Source organism: Parambassis ranga, chromosome 21 (assembly GCF_900634625.1).
Source record: "Parambassis ranga chromosome 21, fParRan2.1, whole genome shotgun sequence".
NCBI lineage: Eukaryota > Metazoa > Chordata > Actinopteri > Ambassidae > Parambassis > Parambassis ranga.
Window position 1 is genome coordinate 17,439,724 of NC_041041.1, and position 18,097 is coordinate 17,457,820.

General features: G+C 41.8%; 1 protein-coding gene across 8 annotated transcripts in view; it reads right to left on the reverse strand.

Moving 5' to 3' along the window:
* col18a1a (collagen type XVIII alpha 1 chain a) overlaps window positions 1-18,097 on the reverse strand; it is a 51,971-nt gene that overhangs the window by 19,267 nt on the left and 14,607 nt on the right. For 3 of the 8 annotated variants that reach the window (XM_028393646.1, XM_028393645.1, XM_028393644.1), the window contains exons 1-2: window positions 6,853-7,763; window positions 222-763 (exon numbers count right to left, since the gene is read on the reverse strand). In XM_028393646.1, the coding sequence (XP_028249447.1) occupies window positions 222-763; window positions 6,853-7,465 (1,155 nt within the window). In that variant the 5' untranslated portion in view covers window positions 7,466-7,763. Of the gene's footprint in view, window positions 1-221; window positions 764-6,852; window positions 7,764-7,953; window positions 8,413-18,097 lie in introns of those variants that run through there. The other 5 variants (XM_028393650.1, XM_028393647.1, XM_028393649.1 and 2 more) reach the window with 4 other exon arrangements.

An 18,097-nucleotide genomic window follows, 5' to 3' on the forward strand; every position in this document is an offset into this window, starting at 1 on the left:
TCACTGAGTCAAAATGTTTCATGTAATGGAAAAATCAAAACTTGTTTCCAAAGCGTCTCCCGGCAGGAGGCCCTTCTCATCAAAGATAATGTTGAAAAAAAAGCAGTGGCTTGGAAATGTAAGAGGCGCCAGTGCGTCAGTGCACTATGCACATGTTTATTATAGGACAGCTTTTTATTTTGTATTGTATTTTGTAGTTTTGTTTACAGTTGTATACATACCAGGAACTTCGCAGGATCGGCCCCTCCAGCTTGCCCGACGAAGACCCCAGCACCGCCCTCCAACTCCATCTCATCTGGTGACCTTTCGATGCGCATCACCTGAGGGTCTGCGTCACAGTTGAGGTAGAACATCACCTTATCATCTCTCACAGCAATTGCGAAACGGGTCCAGACGTCCCTCATGGACGGTACGAGGAACCTGGCTGCTTCGTAGGACTGCTGCGAGTCGGGCTCCGTATAGTACAAGATGAGATTCTGGTTGCTGCCCTGGACCTCTGAAAGTTTAACTCCCACATACATGATCTGCTGCGAGGCATCCGTGATGGAGAAGATGATGCCACCCCTGTCAGAGGTGGGTTTCAGGTTGAAGATGAGGGCAAAGTCTCTGTAGAACGGGCTTGGGAAGTGAGCGCGTGCAAGCTGGCCTGTGTTGGCATCTGGGCCAAAGACGTAAGCAGGGTTGTTGTCAGTTCCATACACTCGGGTGATCTCGTTTGGTGGAGGATCTCCAATCAGTTGCAGCAGGGAGACTCCACTGTCTTCTAGAGGGGAGGGGGAGAAAAGCAAGATGTCAGGACACAATATGAAGCAAGAGCAGAGGAGGTTAGAAGGAAGGGCAGCATGGCAAAGCATGGTGTTAGACCAGGAGCTGGGTGACACAAGGTGAATGTTTCTGATGGATGCAGGAACATCTGCTGTTATTGATCAATACGTTGGGAAGAAGACTCATTTTTTTCTTTACCACAAAATGTAAAGAAAGTCACCACTGTTTGCAGCATGTACAAATTTACAACAACTGCTTCTAACAAACCACAAGGTTTTTTAAGAAGCCTTGGGAAAGAAACGTACTTACTACTCAAGGGACCACAAACAAACAAGCTATTTATTACTTCCAGGCCAAAATATGGAAAGTGATTTTAAATCTTCCCAAACTTGTGCTGAAAAGGAAAACCATATGAAGAGAGCAAAGTACTGAAGCAGAAATGAGCTGAAGAAAGAGGATCTAGCTTTTACAGTATCTGAGACTTCATGTTTAATGTGTCAGGGTAATTTTCCTCATTTGTGTTTCGCGTTTCAAAATAAAAAAAACATTTAAAATGTCTATTTAATTAAGATCTACCACTGCACTGTTAAACAGATGGATGTCTGTGCATCACATTCCTGAAGACACACACAAACTCTTCCAAGTAGTGTGACATCTGCTAAATGTCACTGCTGGAGGGCACGCAGGGACCAACAGCTGGGCCTCCAGCATATCTCTGCTCCCTCTACCATCACCCTGGGTGACTCGACTCCAGCAAGGTCAGAGCATAATAACTGGAAGTTTTTGGGGAAATGCAAGGAACGTAAAGAGCAAAGTGTCTTCATTCACATGCACACGACTTTTGTTTCAGGTCAGTCGAACATGAAATTAGAAAATGAAGTTTCCTCAAATCACTATTTCAGTAACAACACATGATGTGGTTGTGGGGCTTTGAAGAAATGCTTTGTTTTACCACCTGGTGGCTAATGAGTGAGCACTATTGCTCAGTTCAAAGCCTCCCCACTGCCCAGAGTGCCGGAGATCAGTGGGGTCATCAGTCGGCTTTGTTGAGAGCTTATACACACGCGAGGTGTTTGGTTGAACTCAGATCCTGCTTTCTGCTCTATGAGTACTCTGCAGATGCTTTCATTGGAGTCTGAGCTAACAAAGACCCCAGTCAGGCTGTGACAGGATGGAAACACAAATACATTCCATTATGCAGTTCCTCTCTAAAATGAGATAATCATAATATCACCAGAAATATCAAGTCAAGCATGCCATACAATTCTGGAATATAATAGTATATATAAATATATATATTTTTCAGTTTTGTATTCATCACAGATCACAGATGAATACATCCTGAACTGCATCATCATGTTAAATGTAACCTATTTTACCAATTGTAGGATAATACACGAGCCTTTCTGCCCTTATCTACATTGACCATAAAATAACACAATGACTCGCAGATTCAGAACTCTTCAGGTGAACCAGGGGTCCTTAACTCCCACTCAGATGGCAGTTAACAATAAACTGTCATTTGCACCAGGTTGCCCAGATGTTTACTCTGATAGAGTCAAAATGAGAAACCTGGAGGGTCCCAGCAGTGGGCTTGTGCTCACACGTCTGAACCTGGCTGCCTGTTATGTGCACAATCTCTGCCAAAGGAGGGCTGAAAAAGGCAAATCCTTGTGGTGAAATCAATCATGTGGGAAAACACACCATTTCAATTTGTAAATCCTGGAGCTGTGAGAGCCAGAGCTGGTGTTCAGCTATTCAGCGTGTATCTAAACTGTTTATTTAAATGAGATTTTGCTCGTTAAAAATATTCGTACTTAAAAATATCTTCTCTTTTTTTGCAGTTTATTGTAATTTGCCAAAAACGTGCGATGTCTTATACACAGCAGCTGGTCATAAAAATGATTGGATTAGTGTCTGTAATGTGTTGGAATGTGAGGCACATCTCTCACACAGAGCCTGCTTGTCCCTCGCCGTGCAGTGTCCCTTTTGAGGATTCAGCCCCGCTGTCCTCTCTCCACAGCGTCTCGCTCTCTCTCCTACAACTCCAACATCTGATTTGTCAAATAAACACCCTTTTAGAACGTTCCCAAACCCCTCATTAGTGACCCATCTCACCTATTCAGTCATCACTCACAACAACCAGATGTGCATTTGTTTGAGCTGTGTTGTAGAATTTACCAACAATCACACACCACTGTGCACCAGGTGATGACCACTGACTTAATGCAACAATAAAAGTCAATGTTCTATAAATAGACAATGTTAATTAGCAGAAAAGGTTTGACCTGCTTTCATTTTTCCAAAAGAACAATGCTGAATGAAAGTGCCAGCAGCGTCAGTAAAGAGCCAGTCCTTCCTTCTCAGTGATCAAAAATTGTTGGCTAAACAAAGGGTCCACAATTAGCATTTTAAGTGCAATCTGAGTTCAGGCTTTCCCCTATAGCCTTTGTTAAACACTGACAGCTTCAAGGTCAGTTGGCCATAGAAACGAGCTGTTGATGAATGGAGCGGTGCTGAGTTTATGGTGCTAGTTTGTCTTATCCAGACTGACCAGTTCTTCTCACTTAACATTCCAACATGGGGGTGCCAGACCCTGCTGATAAAGCTGTATAGACAGCGTGCAAGTGTATATACAGCTTTGGGAATACAGGATGCCGTATGGAAAAACATTTGAACATCTGGACATAAGACATTCAAGTTTTGCCTGACTAGACTCCACCACCATTTAAAACATCCCTTGAGTCCTGCTGACAGGGGCAGGGATCTGTCTCTCTCTTCAGTCTGTGTCCGTCTGGTCAGGGGTCTGACCCTGTGCTTGCGGTGTGACCACTAAAACATGAAAATTACAACCCTGTGACTATTTAAAAAAACAAATGTCACAGTGCAGCCAGATGATTTGAAAGTGAAGCTAATCAAATTTGGTCACACAATGTAGAGGTTGTGTTTGTATCCTGCTCATTTAATCCACGTTTGATCTTGTGGTTTCCTCCCTGCGTACAGGGTTAAATCATCTGTAAGGCTCAGGATGTTCAATCAATAAGAAACATTTTTAAATAAAACCACATCACAGCTCAGGAAGCATATTTCATGTTTACCCTGAGGAGTAAGCTGTAATTTAAACCCACAAAGAGACGATGGGACAACCACAGTTCTAGGTGATGAAGTAACACTATACTGTTGTCTTCTGGGTTTACCTGTTAGTAAAGAATTTTTGAGGCATGAGTGTGTAAACAGCACACACTCAACCCATTGAGTTGGCACCTCTCTCTCTTTGACCAAGTCTCAACGACCTTTGGGCTTTTATCCAGTTTGGAACATCCCAGTGCCTCTGTCCTGTGTTTTGTAACACAGCCTCGTCAATCCTTGTTTTGTATCAGTGCAACACAAATCAGGAGGGGGGCACCGAGTTTCTGGAGGCAAAGAAGTCGACAGACAACACTGTGCCCATAATTGGAGAGCCAAGTCAAAATGATTCCCTGGCAGGCAGCACGGTGATGGACCGGAGCCAGCTTCAAGCCTTTCTGTCATGAGATACAATATCAATCTCTGCTCAATGGAGCCGTGTTGCTGCAAATCACTGTCAGACCACCAAAGGGGTGAACAAGAAACAAAACACAGACTTTATTTACACAGGCATTCAGGTACCACCAGAAGAGCAGCGTGCTTGTTAGAAGAGAAGAATATTCCTTTTTTTATATATATAAACCAGCATGCATGTAGCTATTACCAGGATTTCACATCATTTCAATTAAACAGCCCTAAACTAACAGAGAGTAATGGGCCTTCTTAAACGGGATATAATTTTGCCAACAAGAACTACCCAAAATAAATTGCAGTTGACCTCTTGACCCTGATATGAATGACTGCTCATCTTTCAAACAGGAGGTTGGTAACCATGGAAAAGCATCATTAAAAGGTCTATTGAGCCCTAACAATCCTGCCCCCCCCCCCCCCCACAGGGAAGGCCTCACATCTGACACATTTCTTAAGTTTCCATGATGCCCATGCAGATATGTCTGCAATCTTCCTATAGTATTCTCCCACAGGCGCATCTATGGGTTACCATTTTGGTGTATAAACTGCCGGTGGGCCTCTTCTTCAAATTCTCCCCCAAATATCAACTCACAGGGATGGCAGTCTATCATGAGACATTCCTTCATGACAGGTCATATTTAGATGATGTAGGAGTGGGGGTGATATTAGGGCCCAAAGCGAAGGGAGAGTATAAATGCCCTCCTCCCACACATCCAACCATCCAACTGAGCTGCAGAAAGTGAGAAATGCCTAAAGCTTCCCAGACTCTGCATATGAGGGATCTGATCACAGGTCAAAGGACCTGCGAGTGGGTGGACACAACCCGAAGAGCAGCAACGTTTTTTCCCCTTTTTAATCATGTATCAGTGTGACCACAGCGTGTTGCAGTAAGACGCTGCAACATGTAGCGCTTTGTTATTAAAAACCGCACTGAGGTGAACCTATAATTGACCATCAGCTATCCTCTGGCTTTGCAGGTACATTGACCTTATAGACACAGCAGCTACTCATTAGCAGAGCTACTAGTCTCATCAACAAGTACACTAGTCTAACCAGCACTGTGTCCATGTGTGTGCCAAAAATACTACAAACATATCTACTTTTACACACACCTTTAATACATGCCACAGTGTTGATCCAACAAGAGGAGTACCTATAAAACCTGCCCTGAAGGATGGCAAACAAGATCGTTTCTATCAAAGCGCCTAAGGTCTGTTTGCAGCGTCAGGAGTGATGATATATCTAACACACATACATCACATATAGCACAAACAGATCCTTACACCTGCTCAGAAAGCTACGTTAACCACAAACACAACTTTGCTCAAAGGGTCAAAACACGTGGATAAAAACATTTACAAACACAAATATGTTTGTGTCACTTAGTTCAACAAGCAGAAATAACTTGTCCACTCATGTCTGTCAACACAGCATGCCGTCACAGAGATAGCGGGGCTGTAAAAATACTCTTGATTTAAAGTCAGAGTAGGAAGCTCGACTTTAAGAAAGAGCATCTTCACAGGCACGGGGACAAATGTTTGATACAGAATTATGAATTCAGGATGTTCTCACATGAATTAGCAATGAACATTTTTTGCATATTATTTTTAGTCACCAGTGGTATGCACACAAAAAAGTGTTGATGATACTGATATGCACGTTGGTCATATTAATCTTCTGGTTTACTTTTTCAGCAGTTATTTGAAAAGGAAACATTCTCAGCAATCTACACTGTACACACCACTCTAGTTTATAAAAAAAAAAACACGTTTTTTTAGTCCAGCTGTCAGAAATTCAACTAGCCCAGTTTTACAAACTGCCACAATACTGAAAACCACTAATGCGGACGTGACTGCTTCCAGTCCATGACAACATAATGTGTCCATTTGTGAACAGACATATGCACATCAGACTGCCTGCAAGCCACAGGCTGTCATAGCAGACATGCTCTAATACGTATCTCATGCAGATTGTTTCACAAAAGACAGGCCTCTGTTTTTGCACATGTTAAAAATGTTTCAGGTTTTACTTACCGGTAGTTTAACAAAATCAACAAAATCACAATGTAAAGTACTACAAACAGAAATGGCAGATATATTATCTGCATAGGACAGGAAATACACAATAAAGTCTAATATTACCCATTTAATTAATGCCCTAAAGAATATGTGTGCATCTGTGTGTGTGTGATAGAACTTCACAAAGTAAGTCACATGCGATCCAGGGGGACATGGGAAACATGGGGGACGGGGGATCCATGCGACAGGTTGTAAAGTGCTGACACCATGCTTGTTAGGCTGTAGTCGGATCCTCCTTTCAGCAGCAGGAGTGCTTAAAAATATGCATGCTTGTTTCTCTTCTAAATGATTTTTCTTGTGTGTGGAATTCAACACATGTTAATCTTCCTGACTCGCCCTTGTCAGTTAACAAGGATACATTTCAGTCAATAGGGTGGGTACTGGGTAAAAACACCAGACATACTAGGGAGTAGATGTTAAAACTGATTCAAAATAAATCCCAAAGTAGGATTTATTTTGAAGCAGTGATTACCTTTCTGGTTACACACTGACAAGCACTGATACCCATCATCATCATCCTTCTCATCTGGTAGAGTGTGGCACTCCACAGGGAGGCGTCCCTCATCCAGGAGCGTCCAGCAACTGTCCCGCAAGACTTGGCAGAAACTCTGGCATGGCAACACCACCTGTTGCTGACACTTCGGTACCAAGAGGAGGCAGAAAAACCACTCCAAACTATGGTGGCAACTGGACCTTAAGAGCCATTCCCACTCTTTCAAGAGAGCGTGGACTTCCTCCACACTGCTGTGGTTAAAGTAATTGGGCACAACAAACTTTTCTCCAACCACAAAGGAGCAGAAAGGGAGAGGAGTATCTAGTAACAAGCATTGTGGAGATTCAACATCCAGTGCTGATTTGACTACTTCTGTGTGGGCTTCAGTGGTTGCCTGGCTACCTTCGGCTGTCTGGCTAAATGAGGTTTCTATGCTAAGCTCTTGCTTACTTACTGAGGGTTGAGTAGCACCTAAGATGTGAGCAGTTTGACTGGTCACCTCTTTCTGGCTTGTTATTAATGTTTGCCTGGGTATGTGAGGCTGGTTTGTCATAGATATCAACGTAGTGTCTGCTATCTGGGTAATTGACATTTGGGGTGTTGGTGTTGTATGAAGTTCCTGACTGGCTAATGGTGATTGGCTAGTCTGTAAAACATCCTTGTTAACAGTAAATTCAACTTTCACTTGGTTTTCATTAGAGACCTCAGTGGAGGTTTTGCCAACAACAACAATGGTTCGCACATCTTCTGTAGTTTTGTGAGGATACTTCCAGCTAGGGTTATTTTCTTGGGTGTTGGGAGTTTGCTCTGTGCTGCCAAGACTATGACCCTTATCTGTACTGTTAGGATTGACCCATGCTCCCTCCTTAGGCTTCAATTCATCCTCATTTTTGGGGGAAACTACACCATCTAACCCCCTATGATCTGTGGGAAGCACTTCACCTTCTTTGAGTGCCTGTGTTTCAGATCCAGACCAGAGTCCAGAGCCAGATAATTCAGACTCAAGCTCAAGTCTTGATACATTTCCTGTAGACTTTAAATGATCAGAATCTCCAGAACCCATAGAAAATGTGGCATTACCAGGTGTAATTGTGTGTGATGAAATCCCTGCAGTGCTCTTTTCTGATGCACGTTCACTCTCTGGCTGTGTTGGAGGTATGACTGTGGTTAGTCGAGGAGCCTCAGTTGTCTGATCCCAAGTCTTATGAAGCCCATGTCCTTCATCAATGATCTCTGCTCCAACGTGTGCTATAGTCTCTGATGGTGGTTCTCCACTACCTGCTGGACTGCCAGAGCCCTCCTGGTCCACTGTAGGGGGCAAGGTTGTAGTACCAGTCCAGGACCAGAACCAAGCATCAGAGCAGACCACCCAGTGGGACAGCAAAAACAAAACTCCAAACTGGGTCCTCATCTTGGACTTGATGTCAAATCTTAACCACGTCCAGCTGCTCGATCAAGCTCCAGGAGTGAACTATGACATGTCCACACAGCCGCTACACTCCACACACACTTTTCTCCAGGTCACTCTCCACACACACACACACACTCTCTCGCAGGCAGAGAGGAGAAGTGAAGAGCAGTATCCCATTCAAAAGAGAGTGAAGGGGCTGAGCAGGAGGAGGTGTGCTCCGCATTGGCTGCCAGGGCAATATTTTTCTCCTAACTCCTCCTCCTCCTTTTGTCACAGCAGTGAAAAGCGATCTCTCCTGCTGACTGATACCTTAGAATTACAGCAGTCTTGCTTTTTTTTGTTCAGTGTACAATACTGATGCTTTCAGAGTTTTACAGAGAGGGGCAATTTGTTCCCCTTGGTTCATTGTCTTTGTTAGAACATGATAATAAGAAAACGGGAGATATGGGCCTATGATCTGCAAATGAAGCAAATATGATGAGTGAGGCTGACATCTATCTAATGGATTAAATTAGTTCCAATTGATTGCAATGAAAATACTACCAATTGTAGGACAAATGTTGCCATTGTGACACCGAATTCTATGATAACACAACAATATGTACCAGACAACGTTATTTTCCTTGCACACTTAAATAAACTGACTGGCCCTGCATAGTTTGCCTCTATTTCATGTAGACATTATATAGGCGTTTACGTTCAGTCCTTTACTGAATTTTAGATGCCTGTTTTCAGTGCTCTGTGGTTACACAGTAATCCACTTTCTTGTCCAGACTGGTTTTTCATACTGCCTATAGGATCAGTTGACAGAGACCCTCGACAACTGCTAATGGGAGCTTAGTGATAAAAGGAACAGGAGGTTTGAGTCAATGTCTTGTAGTTCTGGGGTTTAAGGTAAAAGGCGGGTATTCTGTGCTTGTAAACTCAGTTGTTGACAGAAGGGAACTCTACATAAAGGTCATTCCTATGATGTGTCCAGATGCTTACACAGAGATGCAGAAATGTCCTAACATTTTATCTTGTAACTGTCTCATCCCTGGAGTCACTGATGATCCATCTGACCCCAGGTCTCTATGAGAAGAAAGATGGGCGTTTGCTTTGCCATGTTTTATTCATACTTTATGGAAGTTAGTTAACTATTCGGGAAAATACCAGGGTAACATAGCCAAGTTTTTTTTTTTATCTTTTGCAGTTTTTTTGCAATCACGATGGCAATTTCCATGAAAGGAAAATATTGTATTTCAGTCATATGAAAAGCAGTTTGCTTCTGGACAAGAATGACTAGGAAACTTGTGATTGTCTTGTGTTCTGGTGTCTGACTTCTCTAAGCTGCAGACACTGACACTGAACTTTGCATCGAGGTCTGACACTGTTTTATGCAATTTCTCCATTGTGGGACTAATAAAGGTAATCTTAATCTTAATCTTAATCTTAATATCAGGGGCATCTGCAGTAGTGATACCTGAGCTGCTCGATTATATGTGAGGAACCATGTGGCATACATTCTGGTAACCAAGAGGAACACAGAGGATATCTGCATACCCAGCAACTATTAAAATGACAATTTTTAAAATTTAAAATTACAAAATAAGAAATAAGTTTTAAGAGGCATTAGAAAATAAGCTAAGGGTCAACTTTTGTGTGGTCAGACAAACATCTGAACCATATAAGCACAAAGGTTATGGTAGGGAGCTGGTTAATAAATTTTAGGGTAATAAACGCAAGACTGAGTGATGGATAATGATTAGCCATAAATGTCAGAAACAACTTGCAGGCACTTTGTTGTATAGGTTAACAATTCCCTACAGTTTCAGAGAGACATATATACAGCAAATGTTATGCTGTGAAAGTCCATGTGATGACTACACACTAAATGGTGTCCTTTATGAAGACAACACCTTAATCACTCCGCATTTTCCATCTTATGTGTTGGGTCCCTCTCTGGTAAAAAGAAGAAACGGTATGAAAGAATGATTCAGGAGTGTTATTTTACAAAATATGACAATGAGTTAAGCCCAAGGCTGTACTCATACTGTGTGACAGTCAGATTTTATATATTTTTAGACAAACTTCAAAGGTGGGAAACTTGCCAAAGAGACATGGGTGGCCAAGGATACACCCTGTCAGCCTGTGTCGAGAATGTCCTCACAACTATGAAAAGGTTTGTTTATTTATGGGCAAAAAACTGAATAAAAGAAAGACAAATTGCATTTAATGAGGGTAGGACTGCACTCATGCTTTTGGACTGACAGTTTTTTCAGCAAAGGTAATCTCCAAAGATTATACTATGATCGTACTATAAACGTTCCAACAAAAATACGTGTCCATCTTTTCAACATCCCCTTTCATGTCTACAACTGCCCGTATAGAATATAAACCATGAGCCAAGACGGCTAGAAGATTTCCTGTTTTTAACAAGGGAGCAGGTAATTACAGTGGGAATGGTTGAAAAGTTTGCACTGTATGTTTAAAGCAGAAGGGAGACTGCATCTCCTCTGCTTTTAATTTGAGACACAAATTAAACATCATCTTCCTCAGCCTGAGCCCTTAATACATGAGAACGTGGGCAGTCCTGTGTTAGTAAGCATTATGGCAGAATTCTTTTAATGTGCCAGTGATCCGAGTTGGTTTAGGCCTATTTGAAAGCCAGTGTTTCCCATTATAAAGAGAACACAGGTGTAGTTCAAGCATGTTTTTTTTGTAACAGTCACTGCCATAATGAGTTAATTGACAATGATTCCTAAAACTATTGTCAACCTGGTGAATGGATTGTATCAACATAACTTATGTAATGAGACTTTCCCTGCTTTTTCACTTGCCCATATGAGCCTGTGGATTTATCTGTACCAGACTTCTTGAGCATTTTGCATCGATGTGCAACACATGCTAATGTTAGCATGCCTACTAACTTTCTTGAGCATACCTCCTGGTGCTGCTCTGGTCATTAAGTAGTCTAGCTTCTTGCTGTCAGACTGTATAGCTTTTCAAAGTTGTAACAAACGTTACAGAGCAAACACCTTCTATTAGCTACATAAAGGCTGGTTACTTTAGTCTGACTGCTACTGTGTTTCTGTTCAGGATGGGCTGGACTTAAGTGTTTTAGAGGTCCTTTTTCTATCTCAGTTCACATGCTGTTCGCCTGCTGTCAAACCGCTGCCTGCTGACAGAAGGGCCATAGTATCAGCAGGGTTCCTACTTATTTAAAAGGTCAGTTTGCTTCTTTTACAAAACAAGAAAATGAAATTATCTTTGCACTGAGGACACAATTGAAGGAATTCCATTCTGTTTCTTGGTGGATGCAGATACTTACAGAAACTAGTGGGTTTTACAGAAAACACACAGTGATAATCCTGATGCATTGTCTGACATGTGAAATCCTCACATGTTTGAGATGGAGAAAGGTGAACTAAAATTCCTGGCCTCCCCCCCTTGTGTCTGTCTTCACAATACAGAGACAAAAGCATGAAACCTAAGACCAAGAATGAGTCTGAAAGCTAAGACCATCAATAGGAGGTGAATGATCGACTAATTACAACACCAACAAAACCTCCTGAACATAATCCGCGAAGGGCCGAAGGCATCTAATTATCTGTCAGAGTATGGCAGTATTTGATGCCAGACTGTCATTCAGAACTTGTGTTTCATATACAGAGTTCCAATTTCACCTGTGCTAAATATAGCATTTGTGAATAATTTAAGAATACATGGGGTTGGCATGATAAGTAAAGAGAAAGAGAAAGTATGCATTTCAAGACCAGGTTTTCCTTCAAAATTACCACAATCATTCTTTATGGCTTTGCAGCTAGTGCTTTACTGCACGGGGTCATTTTTACCTGAGGTGTAACTGCTGTACAAACAGAAAGGCATCAAGCCAGACGCATGTAACAACACAGTAACAATACAAAAATGTGAAGGATTTCCCAGCTAGAGGGGCCTTTTGGCAGCCCTCAACCCACCCCTGCACATTTACTGATGTTATTTCAGCAAGTGGGGGTCGTTGACCTCTTGCTGTGAATCATAGTGGAGCCACAGTGCTAGTGGTTATACAAGCACGAAGCTCCAAGGCACTGGGAAAACTGGGAGTTTTAAATGACACACAAATTGAAGAACATCCGCAGACAGCCACCGCCTGGCTCAAATACATGTGTAGACACATTCAGCCACACGCCGACACACACACACACAGCGTGTCACAGCTGAACAGCAGTGTAAACAGTGAGCCACAAACATATACAAATGCTTAGTGAACATATGGCGGATGCACACACCCTGTCTGAGCTGCAGCATCAACAAGAGGTGATGCAGTATGTCACAGCAGCGTGGACATTCAAAATGAAATAACCACTCCAAAAACAAAAAACAGGAAACACATCTGTAACTTGTAACTGCCCGATGACATGCTGCACTTTCCAGTTAAAAAGTATTTATCAATTGTTGAATGGAGGATAAATCATTTGAAACAGAAAGAATATAAGAGCCAACTTTCATCATTTATAATTTATAAGCTTGTAATTCAACTTGGTTGCTGCTGACAGACAGATAGTATATACTGATTTCACTTCTATACTACACTGGCCTGCTTGTCAGAATGAAGGACTCTAATTCAAATTACATCTTCCCTTACATCCCTCTGAGATCTCTGACCAGTGAATGTGTGTCACTGAGTGTGTGCGACAGCCGGAGAATGAGAGGTGGGGGGTTGGCTAATAGAATGGAGGTCAGAAGGTCACAGCTATCACGTTAGGAGGGAAAGGGGGTCCTGTTTCCCAATATATATAGAATAGAGACTTATCACAGTCCTGGAGTGGCTTGCAGGAGCAGAGTGTAAGTAAGTAACCTTGCCTGCAGTGTAAACGCCTCTCCTTTAAACACTTTAACTTGTAAACTGCTTACTGACACAATAGTTTTATGCTCATTTGAGGCCAATGATTGGCTCCATATTGATATTGATGGACAAAGCAACCAAAAAAACCTGTACTGTGAAATCCTACCATATGACTGAAGTGCTGAAAGGTAACAAATATTACTCATTGCTTCCCTAAAGACTGTGAGGCTATATCTTTCCACTGAGGGACCCAGTATCTTGCAGAGAGACAGACGGGCAGACTGAGCCCTGCAGGGTTCCTCACAGTCCTGCTCAGGCAAGCAGAAACAGCTTGGCTGTCACTCTGAATAAGACACATTCCATAACAAAAGGCAGAATATGTAGCCTGTGGTGCCTAAACAACAGTTACAGTATAGGAGAGAGATGTAGGGGGTGCACTGTATGTGGGAGAGTAGACAGAGAGCCATGCGTTACCAAATTTAATGCTAAAACTAAACTAAACTAAATGTCGTTTTCTCTGTAAACACTGTTTGGTTACACAGAGCAGAACAAAGTTAAAGCCGTGTACATAAATTCCAGCCTGAGAACATGTCAACTATACGTCTCACTTGGTTTAAAACACCATTAAATCCTCTGGTGGTCAGTAAGTGTTTGTTTCCTTTGTTGATTCTTGAGATTTAATGAAACCCCAAATTACATTAGTGTTTTGGGAACTGCTTTTGGAAGTACTTATACACCGGCCAGTCAAATTCTTTACATCAGTTTAATGTAAACACACTAGAAACTGTGACATATCTGTAACATATCCACTTAGCTGAGAAGAGGCCTGCAATACACAGTTCCACTCAGCATAATTGTCTCTCTCAGGCAATTGATACAAATAATTGAAAGAAGTGCTGCAGGAAATGACCAAACCATCTGCCTTGCAGTCATCTTTTAAAAAAATTCCTACCTCCACTACTTTGAGAGTTCTTAACTGTAATGACTCCACTAATTAGTGTACTGTCAAGTTGTAGCACCCGTACATGTCTAAACTGTAATTGGCTCACAATGCCTGGGAGGTGTTAACTCAACTAATGACAGACACAGCACTGATTTTTCTGTCTGAAACAACACCACCACAAATGGAAAGACAAGCTGAAACTTTACTCAAATAGATGTAGAACATTTAAATAAGTGCTGGCTCAGAAACTGTGTTTTTTTGTTTTTTTTCTCCCCTAACTGGAAGAGGCAGTGCAGCTGGTTTATATAGATACTGTGTTATCCTATTGTATTAAGTTAATGTGACTTTTTTGTAATGGTAGAATGAATTTCTGCTTTGTTTCCTCACCAGCAACAACAAAAATGCATGAAGTAGGAGCAAACCCCTCATCCCTGAGTGCTGAGGTGTAGTTAGGGAAATAGCTCCCTCTACTGTCTACAAAGCGAGCATGCCTAACACACAACTTTTTTGTGTACATCAAATACAGTGATAATATAATGAAAGCAGAGAGAGAGAAAAACATTCAAACCACTGAGCTGCCTATTTAGAGGCCTTTTGTCTTGTTAACAGATGTTACAAGTTCACAGTCATCAGTGAATTGAACTTGCTCTGCATCCTAACTATTACAGTTAAGCACATTTTACTCCACAGGTGGAGCTCTCCTCACAAAAAACACACCTGTGGAAACTCAAACACAAGGCTTGTCAACAGCTAACAGGAGAAGACAATAGACGTATATATTGTGGGACTTTATTTACCCACACACATCAACGTCAGCAGAGCTACTCAGCAAAGCGTTGCTCCCCCTTCCATCGGGAGCAACTGGCGTTCAGTGTTTTGCCTAGGGATAAAAGACGCATGAGTGTAGCTGGAAATGATGCTCACTGAGATAATAAACTCATTACAAGCTGTTTGTTTTCATCTGATACCATAAGCCGAGCCTTCAGCAACACTCTCAACACACCTGTACTGTTGATGTGACTGAACAAAGAAAAACCACAAACACATGTTCACAGCGTTTCCTGAATGAAGACTTCAACGTGTCAGCTCCTTCCTGACATAACTTTCAAAGGGATGTGTATTATTATAAAGTCCACATTTGGTAAAGTTTAAACCATTTAAACAGTTTCACTTTGCTGTTTGTTGTTTTCATCACTAGAGGGAGACCAAATCACAGAGGTCAATGATGAGGCATCAACACTGCACTGACCTCATTACAGTCCAAGGCACTTAGATCACAGTCAACTGTCATAGGCATGCACATGCACGCACAACACACAACTATCCAGTAAGATGTCATAGGAAACAGTCCCAAAATATTTAGTTACACTGACCTGCAGCAAATGAACACCCAAGTTATGTAAGAATACTTAGGTGTGTATGTGACACGCCACTATTATGGTCAGTATACTTTTCACTCCATACTTATTTACACGTCATCATATCAAGTGATATATCAGGAAAATACTGTATTCTTATCATTTACAATAAATTAGATTTTTTTTTCCAAAGTCAGAAAGTCACTGAGTGAACTTTAAAGTGAAGGGTGGTCTCACTCTGACAAATCATTTACCTACTTTCTACACCTGAAAAGAATGAAGAGGGACTCTCCCACACCTGGAATCCAGACACTGCTTGTCTAATAAGGGCAGGGTTTGAGGGTCATAGAGTTCAGATTAGCTACACATTTACAACAGAATGTCTAATCCTGGTGATGCATTCAACAGAATATTAAATGGCTGTAGTCTACCTGCAGATTCAGGGCAGAAGAAGAAAAAGAAGTGGGTGTGCTTTTATTAAAGCATCTATTTTCTTGTGAATACAAAACTATAATCTAGTTGCAAGGGTTATCAGGAGGTTCCAGGAAGCTGCAGGTCAAACCTTTTGACCGGAGGGTCACTATTGTGCCTCCACAGACCAGGAGACTTTCATTCTGTTTATGTATTGTATGTGTACTAGCTGTTGACACACACACACACACACACACACACACACACACACACACTGCTGTGCCACTGTAACTACAACCTATGTTTGGGCAGGACAGTGAAGAAACCAGGGAGGAAAATAGTTGATATTCTACTTTTTCCATTGCTAAACAGTAGTTAGGGTGAGTCTGGAGCTGGAGAGGTTAGTGGAGGAATTGAACACACCAGCTGTTTCCCTGTGTCTGCCTAATACGACTGTTCACGGCAAGTCTCAACTGTTCCTTCTTCGACACACATGAAAGAGGCCAAAGGGGTCTAATCTGGGGCCAAATGCCAAGCCATATTTTGTCACCTCATAAAAAATGTCAGATTCCAGCCAAAGCCATGTTTAAAGAACCTAAACAGAAATGCTGCAAGTCAGAGCAGCAGGTTTCTCACAACCACTGCTGAGAAAACAAAAATATGTTGACGGCAAACAATTACAGTAAAAAAATGATGGTTGCCATCTGATCAGCTACAGTGGTGCGTTTGAAGACGGGTTAGCCAGCTGGTGATGACAACGCTGTCATTCGTGCTTCCCAAAAAGATTAAACCAAGATCGGAAGTCCGGAGTTAGTAGTGTTGACTCTGGGGATTAGGATTCATAACCGGAAGGGTAGAAGAAGAAGAACAAATTATCCAGATTCTTCTTTGAGAGGCATCTGTAAGTGACCTTTCAGAGGGAAAAAAAAACAGAACTAACATCTTTTAAATAATCCCGTGACCTGTTTTCTTTCTTCCCGAAAAGGCTGCGTGTTACTCACTGACATGCCTGTGCTAATGTTTGCCCTCTGAGGACTTGTCCTTGTATATATTTATTTGCGTGTGCAAGGATGTTGTCTTTACTCGGATGTTTGCCGGATGCGAACATACAGTACAACAAATGTGAGCCGTGAGAATTTCTGTCAGTTGTGTAAAGTTGTATGTGAGGAAAACCTCAGAATAAGACAAATAAAATCACAACATTCAGCTTTTGTATATGTTGGATAAAACAGGCTCTAGTTATTGCATTAAATCTGCATCTGCACCAAATGGTGAACAGGCCTTTGGAAATGTTTATGTTGTTAACCCACCAAAACAAATCTCATTATTGTGATCAGGCTCTATTTACCCTCTTAAAATGAGTAATTTGCCATCTATCCACACTGTTTGAGCATTTCCTGTAAAGACTGGCTATTTTTAGTCTTGAAATGTTTCTCACCCACCTCAGACTGGCTGGTAAACTTGGCTTTAGAACAAACCAAACACTGTGAATTTGCCAGGAACAGATCAAGACACTGATCTGCCGAGACATGAATTTACATGAGCTTCTTTTTTAATTCCAAACAGCTCAACAACTCATGAATATATAACATCCATACATGTGCTTTTAGACAATTCTCCTCACACACCCTGATTCAAACAGGCTGCAGTTGTCCATTCATGTGTCACTGACCCCGTAGCACAACTAAAACAAAGCATTCTGGATTCATTAGAGACGATATCTTGCTCCCCAAACCCCAGACAGTATTTATTTCCGCACACTGACTCATTCCAACAAAGAGAAAAACTTTGCTGTGTGGTTAAGGAGCATGAGTCAGGATAAGCAGAGGTAAATCGGAAATTTCTTCTGCTTGCTAACAGATGGAGGGAAAATCCAGACATCTCTATAGCCAGACGGTCAATAAGACCGCCGACTGCCTGTTCGTGCAAGAGGGATTAGCAAACATTTATGCCCTGTTCACAAATTCATGTGCAGTCTGTGGAGCTTTGAAGATGGAGAAGATCTGGGACAAGTTATAACAAACAGTGTCATCCTGGGAGTGGATGTTTTCACTCTCATTGTGGTTGACGTGCTCTGTGGGATGAATCTAAGTGGTTATCCTTCGGTTAAAGTGTTAGTTCTAGAGTGTTTTTATCGATGCGCAACCCCATGTGGTCATGTGAGAAGGTGCAATTTTTTTCAGCTGGGTCACTGTAGGAGTCTACAAAAGATGGAGAAGCTTGTTGCAGATGGGAGCCGGTTGCCTTATAACAGTGAAAGACCTGTTTTAACCAAT